General features: G+C 41.4%; 1 protein-coding gene across 3 annotated transcripts; it reads left to right on the top strand.

Annotated features, from left to right (window-relative positions):
- The first annotated feature begins 1,563 nt into the window (after nt 1-1,563).
- Nucleotides 1,564-11,852, top strand: pecam1a (platelet and endothelial cell adhesion molecule 1a). Of its 3 annotated transcripts, XM_084370723.1 has the most exons (16): nt 1,564-1,632; nt 1,744-1,767; nt 3,438-3,731; nt 4,765-5,061; nt 5,154-5,414; nt 5,544-5,825; nt 6,612-6,908; nt 6,988-7,272; nt 7,496-7,625; nt 7,765-7,832; nt 7,937-7,990; nt 8,634-8,723; nt 8,805-8,861; nt 9,475-9,497; nt 9,587-9,660; nt 10,543-10,630. In XM_084370723.1, exons 1-15 carry the CDS (start codon nt 1,578-1,580, stop codon nt 9,617-9,619), a joined length of 2,250 nt encoding a protein of 749 aa, XP_084226849.1. In that variant the 5' UTR covers nt 1,564-1,577; the 3' UTR covers nt 9,620-9,660; nt 10,543-10,630. The 3 variants fall into 3 exon arrangements, with proteins under 3 accessions (XP_084226849.1, XP_084226847.1, XP_084226848.1); XM_084370721.1 differs by lacking the exon at nt 9,587-9,660 and having other exon boundaries at nt 10,543-11,852; XM_084370722.1 differs by lacking the exon at nt 9,587-9,660 and having other exon boundaries at nt 7,496-7,619; nt 10,543-11,852.
- Nucleotides 11,853-12,744: the final 892 nt, after the last annotated feature.

The raw sequence follows: 12,744 nt of genomic DNA on the forward strand, positions 1-12,744 counted from the left end.
CACATCACTGCAGTTACAGCTTGGAAGTTTCTAAGATCTTAGTTTGTGTCCTATAAATGATTCAGCGGCTCCATCATAGTCTCATCTGATGGTTTTACCGAGCATTGGGCTGTAAGGTGAAAGGTGATGTTGTCAAAACTCTTTCTCATGTTCTGATTACACTTGTGCGAAATATGTTTAATGTTTTAACCTCAGTGGGAATTCCCCGCAGATCATTAAAGAACCAGCAGATGACATGAAGAATTTAGGAAGTGAGATTTACGGAGTGAGGCCTGGTGCATGATTCCTGACGTGTGGGTTGTCAAGTCTCTAACATTATAAAGTGAAGTCAAAGTGGTGGCCATTATGAGAAATGTGACAGTGGCATTAGACCTTATTAGAGCACCAGCATCTCTGACTAAAACAGGTATGTTAAACAATATGTCTTCAAGCCAGGTTACGTCTGAAAATGTCTTATTTCACACATCTCTCAAGTGCAAATCAACCACCAGTTGCCTGTTAAGTCTCTCAAAAAGATCAGGATCCAGGTGGAGACACAGCAACAGGCAGGTAAAGAAACCAGAGCAAGCTTTAATAATGTGAGCTGTCATCCAAAAGTCAAGATCCAGGCAATGAAAAGGGCAGGCAGCCAAACTAACGTAACAAGCTGGGGAAAATACAAAAGACTAAAGAGAAACACAAAAACTGTATACAGAACAAACCAGGATGAACTTTAGAGAACACAGGCAGGACTGCAAGAAACATGACAAACTGGCAAGTAGAAGTAAAGTAGTACACAGGCTTAAATACACAGGCATGATTAGGGAAAGAGACAAAGACAGGAAGTTGAAAGTCACAACAAGGCACGTGAGGATGTAACTACATAATGAAACAGGAAACAACCAACCAAAGATCCAAACCATGTTATTGTCTGTAATATGAGAAGGTTTGTCACCAGGCAGCCGTGTTGAAAACAGAGAGAAGCTCAAATTACAAAACACTAAGAGGAAGTGTGATGTCATTACCAGAGCAGGACGCCATTGCTCCACTATGTCCAGGGCTTCTTAAAAAAATGTATATCGATGCAGTGACTAAAAACCTGTTGAAAACGTATAAATCGCCCTTTTTTTACTAGATGTATCTGTAATCTAATTACAACATCTGTTCTGTAACTTTAATGGAATCCAGTTACCTCTTTCTATCTATCTATTTCTATCTATTATTGATCTCATCCTCATATATTTAACCTTTAAGCTGGAGAATTAAGTAAGAATCACCCTCCATGCTCAGGTCAGGAAGTTTCTTTAGGTCTCTCTGACATTAGTGTTGGAACGCCTCTTCGCTCTGTCGCTTACTAATAAAAACATAGTAGATGGTTGATTCCAGAGGAAGTAACAGACATTTCCTGTCAGGCAAGCAGCACAAGGAGCATGTATGATAAGACGACAACACCCCCCTCACCATCAACGGCAAGAGTTTCTCCTCCATACACTCCACCTCTCCCTTCCTACGTCCCTCCCATGTCCGTCTGACTGCTCCTCAGGCCTCCTCATCCCCCTGTATTTTAATCTTACAGCAGTGAAGCACCATCACTCAGCATGGACTCCAGACCCCCCAACCTGCTGCTGCTTCTCACCAGCCTCCTCCACCTCTGTAAGGACCCACCGTTGTGCTGCTTCAAAGATAAAGGATGTTCCTTCAGTTCAACCTAATCTCCTCCGAATTCTCACTTCTGTTTTGTCTTCCCTTTTTCTCCAAACACAGGGCAAAGTGCCGGAGGACAGTCATGTGAGTATAACTACATCACACTGTATGTTTGACTCTTGTTTAATAATTGGTCTAGATGCTTGTAGTTTCTCCAGCGATGAGACAGTTTCAGGTTATCCAGTCCTCGTTGAATTAGACTATAAAGCTATTTTTACCTCACAGTTATTTTCTGCAAGGAACGGGCATCGTATCATGCACTCCTGGCCTCCTTGATACTTTCAAGTCTTTATAGTAAGATTCACTGAAGCTATTTTTAGCCGACACAGGTGAGGCTGGGTAATCTTTCAAATCAGCGTGAGTCTGAATGAACTTCCCAAATCTGTAGTAGCTTTCATGAATTTGAATAAAATGCTTCTTCTTGTTTTCGTCTTGTGTCAGGGTTTATCTGGAGCGCTTGGCTAGGTAGAGGCATGCAGTGTCTAAAAAAGAATAATTCAACACCTGCTCAGAGTTAAATAAAATCGATATTGATGTCACTGGCATGTCTGTCCGCTCAGTATGAGACTACAGCCAGCAGCCGCTTAGTTTGGCTTAGCATGAAGACTGGAAAGAGGGGGGAAAGCTAGATTGTGTCGAGGTCTGAAGGTGACAAAATCCACCCACCAGCACCTCAAAAGCTCACAGATTAAGCAGAAAAGATCTTAGCGAATTAAATGTGAATATTTTATATTATATTATTATATTATATTTTTATATTTTATACCTCTACAGTGGTGGACTCAGGATGTTAGAGGGGCAGGGGCAGTAAAAATAAAAAAGGGCACCCGCTGTGTGCGGTGGGACACCAGCGAACAGAAAGTTGTGATATATTTATAGTGAAGAGAGCGCACTTCAACAGGTATTGTCCACTGGAAGGGCATCCGAGACTGAACATGGCCCACCTGAGTCCACTGGTGGACACAAAAAAATTATCGAATAATTGATGAAATAAGCGTCAAGTTAATCAACAATAAAAATACGCATTAGTTGCAGCCCTATTTATGAACAGAACCAGGCTAGCTATTTCCCCCCATTTCCAGTCTTTGTGCTAAGCTAAGCTAAGCTAAGCTAAGCTAAGCTAAGCTAAGCGGCTGCAGCTTCATTTGTAGCACATAGACATGCGAGTGGTGTCAATCTTCTCATCTACCTCTCTGCTAGAGAGCAGAAAAGCACATTTCCAAAAATATGAACTATTTGAACTATGAACAATTCCTTTAAAATTGCATGACTTGTGTTCTTTGACAATTTTAACTCAAGTCAACCAATGTTTTTCCAGAAAAACCTAGTAGGTGGATCTTGAGTTTTGTCAACCTGAACTGAGCTTTCTCGCTCTACAGTGGCAGAATTAACACAGCCGTTCACTGCCTCAGTGAGTCCAAACTAACATCAGTACTTGCGGCAGGTTACACTGTGCTGTTGTTGCTGAAGGAGAGCAGAAGCTGGGATAAATCAGCACAGCTCTCCCAGCAGGGGCAGAGAGGGTCAGACGCTGCTTGTTGAAGCTTCCTTTCCTTCAGCTGCTCCCGCTTTCACTGCAGTCGACTGATGGCCGGGGAGCGCCTTCCTTTAGACTTATTATAGAGAGAATAACACTCCCTGACTCCTGTGTTGTGTCACTGGCTCAGTCCCTCATGTTGGTTTTACATAAATAAGACATGCAGCCCTAGTGACATAATTTCTCCCTAATTCATTTGTGTCATTTGGATCTACAGCATTCATCATAGAGCCCGTTCACTTAAAGATCCTACCCAGCAGCACAGTTCAGAGCGGGACACCAGTGACAATACACTGCCAGGTCAAAGTCATTTACGACACCATCACCAACCTGACACACATCTTCCAGCTTAAAAAGGACGACGTCACCATCGACTCCTGGAGCACCACAGAAGACTCAGTCGTGTATGAACTCAACCCCGCCAAGGCAGCAGACTCTGGGATATATGAGTGTCGGGTCGCAGTCAAGGAAAAGAGCAAAAACAGCTTCAGCCAAAAACTCAACGTCACAGGTAAAGCTGGAGATTTATTTGTTTCCAATAAATGCTGGTTCACAGGGGTAGTACAATGTACATGAAAAATGCAATAATATATCTGAACTCCTCCATTTATCACAGCTGAGGGGGGAAGTCAACATAAAATAGTTGGACAAAATCAGTGGTATTTCTTTCCCACTTGATTAATAATTCACATTACTGCCAAATATTTTCCTCAGCAAGAGAGAGGATTTTAGGCTGATTCCGCCTTCTACAGTATTAAAAAACAAAACAAAAAAAGTTTCTTTGAGTTAAACCTAAATCAGAGCAAACACTTGTGACACTACACGTGATAGGGAGCAAACATGCTGTAGAAACATTATTGCTAGTCTTGTATCTCTTAAGAGATTGCGTAAGACATGTACATTTCAGCATATCAACAAAAAGATCTTTTGAATTAAAGCAAACTTTGTAAAAAAAAAAATATTACCAGGAAGATACAGGAAACCCATAGACCATAATCACACAGCAGCCATTTTCTTCTGATGTCACACTCAGGGGTGGGAAGCACAAATGTCGTACTGCTGTGCTCTAGGTAAACAGCTAACGTTAGCATGCACTTCTATTCATTATAGCTAATGTAACTGTTTGATGCAATACTGTTCAATGCGATTTGATTAGGAAAGGCGTCAATTAATTCAGAAATATTAACACGTCTTGTAAACCTGGAAGTGAAGCACGCAGAATGTAATCAAATGGTAATTTTAGCTAAGAAGTGATTGAAATCTAAAACCAGCTAGCAGCTTATCTGTAAGCCATGACAAAGCCGTAATATTACAACAATTTGTCAGACTACCTAAGTTTATGTGATTTGCAGTCTGCAACACAGCAGCATTACATGCAGCATTCAAGTTTCCTACCCTGAGCTTTAGGTGGGAGGAAAATGGCCGACGTGCCATTAAGGTCTATGGGTATCGCACTTGTAATTGTAATTGTCTTAAACAGTATATGAACGAAGAGAATCCGTATATAGACTAATGGTTGTCCTATTGGGTTTTCCTCTCCTCAGGCCTGCAGACCCCCATTCTCTATTTGAATAAGACCACACCCTATAAGAACGAGGAGTTCACAGCCATCTGTAGTGCTCCGGACGAGAAAGGACACCTCAGCTTCAGCTTTTACCAGAAATCTAGAACCGGAGAGCCTCAGAAGATAAAGCAGCCAGCGTCTACTGGGAACTGGTCAGAGACCACGTTGGTCTTGAGAAAGGTTGAAGACAGCTATCTGTACTGCGACTATGAAATCAATGTGGTTTCTGAGATCAGACGCTCCAACCGCAGCAGCGAGATTCAAGTGCTAGTCAGAGGTGATTAGATCAAGAGCTGTTGGGTCACCAAGAACAGATCAGATTGATAAAGAAGGGATGTATGATTGATTTGTCTGAGTTGTGTCTTGCAGAACTCTTCATTGTCCCGATCATGAATGTGCTGCCTAACTCAACTGTCTATGAGGGTGACATATTGGAGGTGGTTTGTAAAGTGGTAAGTCCACCGAAGAACATTCATGTATTCCTGACGAAAGACCGGAGGATCCTCAAGCAAGCCCCAGTCGCCCTTAATCATCAATTCACGGCACAGGAAAGCGACTCTGGGGAGCTGGTGTGCAAGGCAGAGTGGGGCAATGTGCAAAAAGAAACCTATAAAACAATCACAGTCAAAGGCAAGAACTGGATATTTCGTCTAATATTACATTAAGTACCCTCTTATCAAAGTTTAAAACTTTTTCTATTCTCAAACAAACCACATATACATATTATAATGTTTGATTTATTTCATCCCACTCCAACAGAGCTTTTTTCAAAGCCATACCTGACTGTGGACCCCATTGACATATTTGAGGGAGACCGCTTCAAACTGGCCTGCTCTGTATCCATTTATGCTCCTGACAGGATCAACAGTAACACCATGCGCTTCTCAATCCTCAAAGATAACGCCAAATTCACCAGTTCACAGACATTCATCACTACGGCACAGCCTTCTTCAAACGGCAACTACACCTGTAAAGTGTATGCGGCTTCTTCAACACAAAATTTTGTGAAAGAAAGCCAAAAGGTTGTTGTTAAAGCAAAGGGTGAGTCATCGAATATATGAATTTACCATTAATCTGTAATTAATTTTGTACTGGTATTCATGATGCCCATTAGATTAATCCTTATGAACTATGCTCCTCTGACTTGTTTTTCTATCGGCACCACAAGGCTAACATTTTCATTGTCTTTTTAAAATATCTTGTTAACCATTCCAACATCCATTAACTGTAATCACTTTGATGATTTCCTCAAGCTTTAGCCTACGTAGCATGGCTATAGTAACAAAAGTTATCGATGCCACCCAACTAATGTTAGCCAACCACCATGGCCACCTTAGCTACATACTGTAGATACAGATTATACGGCCAAATCTATCCAGTGCCCAATTTGCACTTTGCTAGCGTAAATTTGGGTCTTCTTCTTTTTGTTCCTAAACATTGAATGGTATTAATCAACAATGCTGAAGAGACGCTGCTTCAAATTTATCACCTTCAAACGGGCAGCCCTGTTTGATGGAGATTCAAATTCCTGCCGTGATTATAAGGTGGTCAGCCATGGTAAACTTAAACATGTTAGTACTGTCATTGTGAGCATGTAAGCATACTGATATTAGCAAAATGCTAAACTAATCTTGATAACGAATCAAGAGTGAACATGTTAGACATTGTTCCTGCTTATGAGCAGATTACTAGCTCTGCCATTGAAAGCATGCTAGCATACTGGTATTAGCATTTAGCCCCACAGGGGTGCAAGCTTGGCTACGGAGTCTAGTTTAACTTTGTCTTGTTCAGTTGCACTGACTAACTGGTTAATTTTTGTATCCCCAGTTCCTGTTTCTAAACCCGTGCTGAGTGTGGTGGGGGGCACACTGGTGCTGGGAAAGCCTTTCCAGCTGCTCTGTCACAGTGACAGGGGCACTCTACCCATCAACTACACCCTACACAGCCCGAACAGGGTGAGTGAGACCAGGAAGGTGAGCCATCCGGGGGAGCAGGCCATCTTTAACACCTCAGCAGTCAACAAGCGATCAGATGTAGACAGCTTTCTTTGCCATGCCAAAAACAGTCAACAGAGGACAACTGTGACAGAAACAGGGCAGCTGCTACGTTCAACCAAGATTATAGGTGTGTTGGATGCAGGAATGATGACATCGCATTCAAGGAAATTGATGTTTACTTGGTCTAACATGTATTTTCTATGCAGAGCCTGTGTCGAAACCAGTGTTGAGCATTCGCCCCAGCATGGGGGACGTGTCTGAGGGGCAGGACGTGATTCTGGTTTGCTCCGTTCGGAGTGGCACTCCCCCCCTCACCTTCACCTGGTACCACACTGAGAGGGAAGAACCTTTTCTCACTTTCAAGACCTTTGAGAAACTGGAATCATCCTACAATATCAGCAATGTGAGAGGAAACCATCAAGGGCAATACCACTGTGCTTGCACCAACCCGGCGAAAGAAACCAAAAAAAGTGCCACTGCCACAATCAGAGGTGTGTTTTCTCTTGAGTCAACAGCAGTGATGGTGGTCTTGGATGTCTATCTATGTGAGGACCAATCAGAGATTAGTCTAAATTACATCTATAGACTAATTTGCATATTTGGCATCTGGCCAACACTGACTTCAATTCAATTTTTACATGGTTATTACATTAAATTGCTATCAGTGGATACCCAGACGTTTATATCCAATAGATGTTTAAATCTATTCTACAGTGAAGCTGGCTGGCTGGAAGAAAGGTCTCATCGCAGCCTTCTGCATCCTGCTCATACTGGCATTGATCCTCGTTCTCGCCTTTAGAAGACGTCTCCTTCGATTCAAGAGGAAAACTGGCGAGCTGTCAGTGTGAGCATCATTTCTCATGTTCTTATCAAAAGTCAGTGTTTTGAAGCTAATGTGAGTTATACGAGTAGGTGGCACGGAGACGCCCGTGCGGCTTCCTGTTTTAACAAGCTGATTGAGTTTTGTGTCCACCTCGTCTCAGGAAGTCGGTCAGCACCAAGGCGGAGAGGCTGAGCCTCACCCAGGCGGTGGTCAACGAGGCTGCCAATGGTAACATTTATAATACTGATACAGTACGAATACTGAGCCGCAAATTGTACTCAGAACAACACGCGCTTTATTTAACTGAGACTGTTTCTGTCCTCTCTGTGCAGTCACTCCAGGCATCATGGGAAAGAGTGTTTGGAGTGAACATGTTTCAGGCTCTGGTGAGTAGAGTGTATGTACAGTTTTTAACTTTATTAAAATTTCTATCAAGCAGTGAGGCTGGTGTTATCCTGCATTGTTCTTGTTGTCAGCAAATCCAACACTGTTAGTCTCTCTCTCAATAGCCTACTTATTGACTTCCCTATCCTGTCTGATAGCCTCAGCCCTGAGCCTATTGGTTCCTACTGAAGCCGTAAATCTTGAAGGAGTCAAGTTCATTGTTCATTTTTTTTAAAAAAAGGCTCAGTCATTTCCCAGTCACAAACCTTTACTTCATGAGTGCCTCCGACTGAGATCATACTTTATATAGGTTCGCTGGCCGTGCAGAAGGCCGAGATTTACGCCAGAAGTGGATCAAGAATATTCTGAATGTTATACAGCTCATTTTTGATTAATTAATTATTATCATAGAAATTTAAAGCTGTTATTGATAACACTCAGCCACTAAACTTCCAGTTTGTGCACTAGCTAGCGTTGCTAACGCTGGCTTTGGACGACACTGGAGCTCTGTGGCACCATGGAATAAGATATATCAGACTTAGACAAGCAGACGATGCATGTTTGTAAGCTTGGTTCATTGTTGGTTTTAGTTTTATTAATTTCATTTAGTTAACCTTTAATGTTTGCTTCTGTGTTGTACTGCAGAGTCTGATGACCAGAACAGTGTGACCTCTCCAGACAAGGCAGAACCTCGATACACCGAGGTGCAGATCAGACAGGCAGACCCTAACAAAGGTAAGACCACGTCTGATTTTTTTAACGTCAACATTTTGATCTTATAAACAGCCAAAAATAATGATGTGTTTGTTTTGACAGCTCCGTTGAAAAAGGGCACAGACACGGTGTACAGTGAAGTGCGGAACTCCAGGCAAGGTACGACTAGCATCCTGCTCTTCATTCAAATCTCCACTCACGTTAGTGTGCTGGGAGGACTTGGGCCACGGAAAAAAAGAAAAGCGCCAGGAAACAGGATCCAACTGTAAACATCTGCATTGTTAGTGAAAGAATGTCCCATTAAAACAGAAGGCCCAGTCGCCAGGTGTCCACTTCCTGCTTTCGTCAAAGAGCACTTCCTGTTCTAACAATCAGAGCCAAACTGTGTGCACATCCGTTAAGACTGAGTGAGCAACACTCTCCATTGTTTGACACTCATGAGGGAAACTCTTGTCCATTGTTCAGTCATTGGCTCCTAATAACTCCAAACAGCTTAAATGTCAGACGTATTTACACCAACAATGATGCAGCAGAAGTAAAGGAAAACACAAAATCAGGCGTGTTTTTCTTCTTCTAGATGTCCCTTGTTTCCAGATAAAGACTGTTTAGCATGTACATATTAGTGCAAGTGTGTGCGACGTGATAAGCTCCCAGTTTCCTGGGATGTAGGAGCTTGTTCATGGGAGAGCTGATGACTAAACAAGCCCTCCTCTAATCCTCCTTTGACTCCTCTTGTGTTTCCTGAGCTTGTTCTCTCGCTTTGTCTTCGCAGGTGTTCCAGAGCCGGCTGATGGTGTAAGTAAAAACACACACGTCATCATACAGTGCACGCACATACCGCCAAGAGGCACACACTCTCATGAATCTGTTGTGTCTTTGTTTAGAGAGACCTGTCACGGACAGACACAGTGCAATAAACGGGAACCCTGTGGAGTCAGTTTTTATTGTTTGTAGACAGGTAACTCAAAGTGCTGATACTCTTAAATCATTTATTTTACTGTTTTTGTAAATATATGATAATTTATTAAGAATTATGTGGGAAGCGTCCCTGAAAGATTGTGCAATTTGTCTCGACTTGTGTTCAATTGTTACTGTTATTCTGTTGCAATACAAAGCAGGTCAACTGAACATACAAAAGTCTACAGCCTGAGTCTACAGGCACGGTTAAACATACATAGTGTTAATTAAGGAAACTATTGTAGATACATAGTAATTTGTTTTTACTTTCAAGGGTTTCAAGGAAATTTCTCCAAAAATCGACATCTGCTCAACAGTCTCATAACTTTGTCTCGTTTTAGCCGCGCTAGCACCGTGTCTTTAGCAGCATTTAGACGAACCGTCTTCAAAGACATTATTGGAAATGTTTTATGAAATAACAGACTTGTACACAAAAGTGTCACCCACATTTAAATTAGGTTTTTGTTTGTTTGTCTCTCACCATAAAATATCAGTGACAGATTTTTTTACACCTCTGAAACTGTAGCTCTTGTTGTTTATCTGCACATTCGCACTACTTTGTTCATTTTTATTCAAGCATCACGGTGAAATCACAGACAGCTAATTACAGCACTGGAAAAAAGGCCACTCTCAAAAGTTAGTAAATAAAAAGTAGAATAGAATAAAAAATATTTCTTGCTTGCAATAATTCATCTCACTGAAATGCTACTGTTTTAGGTGATTGTCTCTTGTATCTAGTGTCATGAGATATATTTGACTAGATATTTGTCAAATATACTCTGCTAGATCTTTAGTTTTTGCAGTGAAGCTGTCGATCTGTCGTGCCGATCGATCTGTTTCTTCACACAAGCATCGTATTTCTTTTCTTGTCCCTTCTCGGCAGGGGTCAGTGGAGTATGCACAGCTGAATCATGATGCGGATCACCACAGTGACCATGGTAACCATGGTGACCACAGCACCCAGGATGACCACATAGACGAGATTGACAGCGGTGTTGACAACAACACTGTGACTGTGGGGAATGAAAACATGACCCAAAGCCAGACTGTTAACTGACCAACAACAGTATTTATTCCCTTATTTATCCGGCTCCTTAACGCAGCCGGAGTGTTTTGTGCCGAAAGACCTTAAACACCCCGAGGCAACTACGTCATTTTTGTATTTTTATAACACTTTGTGAGGAACGTCCCACACTGTAAATTCACTTGCTTTGTCTGCGAAGGGCAAATAAAATGTTTCTTTTAAGTGAAGTAATTCTCTTTCCTTCACTGGCTTGTTTTCACAGAGAGAGGATGTGTGTTGTGATCACAAAGGAAAAGACATTCAAGTCTATATCCTTCCACTGTGGCAGCGGTGACAGTATGTGAATAGGAAGAGAGGTCTTTGAAGTGAGCAGAGCTGTGATGTTGCCTCTTTAGTGACGAGGTTGGGAGTACATGCATCAGCCCTCTCTGCTGCTGATCCATCAGAGCTCTCTGTTTAAACCAGCAGAGGACAGACCTCAGGCAGCGCTGCATGGAAACTTAGTGCCATCTGGCTGTGATCGCTCTCACTGTGAGAAGGGCTCTCGCTGTGCGTCAGGAGATATCAGTTTCATTTTCCATTATCTAACGTTTAATTGAATGATATAACATGAACTGATTCAAGGTCTCCCATGCACCAGATACCTTTGGTAGCTTTACGTCCAGAAAGATTTGAGCTTTGAACATAATGCAACACTATCGTCTGCAATGTTAGAGTTACATGTTGTGTTTACTTGTTAGATGTTATTTTCCTTGGATGAACTGCTAATGATACTTTCCTGGAGTAATAAAAAAACATTTTGCTAATTAAATTTCTGAAAAAAATCCCTCTAACAATTTCCCCAAAGCTTCAGGTGACTTCGTCCAAAAAATGTGATTCATCCAAACTCAAAGATATTCGATTTACATAATATGAAACAGATTAAAGCAGCAACGTTTCACCTTTGAGAAGTTGTAACCGGAGAATACTTCTGTTGTAAAAATAACTTCAAGCTTTAAAGTGATTATTAAAGTTGTTGTTGTTTCTTGAAAGACTAATTGACTAATGGCTTTTGCACTTCTGTTAAATTATCATGAATACACAATTTATGTTTGCCAGCCTCTTTAACTACAACTGTAAGATGCATCAAACGTTCACTTCATTGCAGTCAATAAACAGATTCTTCTTCATGTCTCATTTTAGAATTATTTTAAATCATTGTAATTGATAATATGGTGTCTTTAAAAGGAATAAGGGTAATTCTTCACATGTGATGTTATATATATATATACAATATACATCCATAATGTGACACTGTGTTCAGCAACAGTGTTAAACTAACCTCTGTACATGTTACAGCATTAGTTGCAAACTAAAAGGCTGCACAGTTTCTCCTTTCACACCTGAAGGTGATGACTGTGCAACTTGACTAAAACTTCAAAGATGCAGGTCTGTCCTCGCAGCTGATTATGTAATCTCGCCTGAGGACTTTTGTCATCTCTCCTCTGTCTCATTTCATGTCACCTCGACACTGTCTGACATTAAATAAATGGAAAAAATGCCCCCAAAATATTGTGGGGGGGAACAAAAAGAAGTGTGCATTGACAAAGGAATCAGACAACAGGCTGACATTTCACTGTGGCCCTGAGGGTCAACACACAACAACATTTCAGAAAGCTCAGTGTTTCTGAGGTGTCATTGTGTTTTCTGAAATGTTCTGTTTATACCCTCAGGGCCGCCGTAACATTTTGATATGTCATACTGCAGTTGGAAAATCACAGATGTTACTAGTTACTAGAAGACGCCTCTGCTGCATTTATCTGACAGCTGGAGAAACTGGTTACTTGACAGATTTAGTTTTGCACATGCACAAAGCATGATCAGTTTATAAGATATGATACTGTCCTTAAAATAAACACTAAATAAAGTAGCTAAAGGGTAGCTCCACCAATTTAACACATTAAAGTGTGTTTACAGGTCTTCGGGAGTAGTACTGCATATGTGAAAAAAGTAGAAGATAGCTTTCTGAGCCTCCAGAGGAAGCTTCATGTAATCTGATAAATTGCCTACAGTGATGTCACC

Source organism: Pagrus pagrus (assembly GCF_965226575.1).
Source record: "Pagrus pagrus genome assembly, chromosome: 13".
In the NCBI taxonomy this organism is placed as follows: Eukaryota; Metazoa; Chordata; class Actinopteri; order Spariformes; family Sparidae; genus Pagrus; species Pagrus pagrus.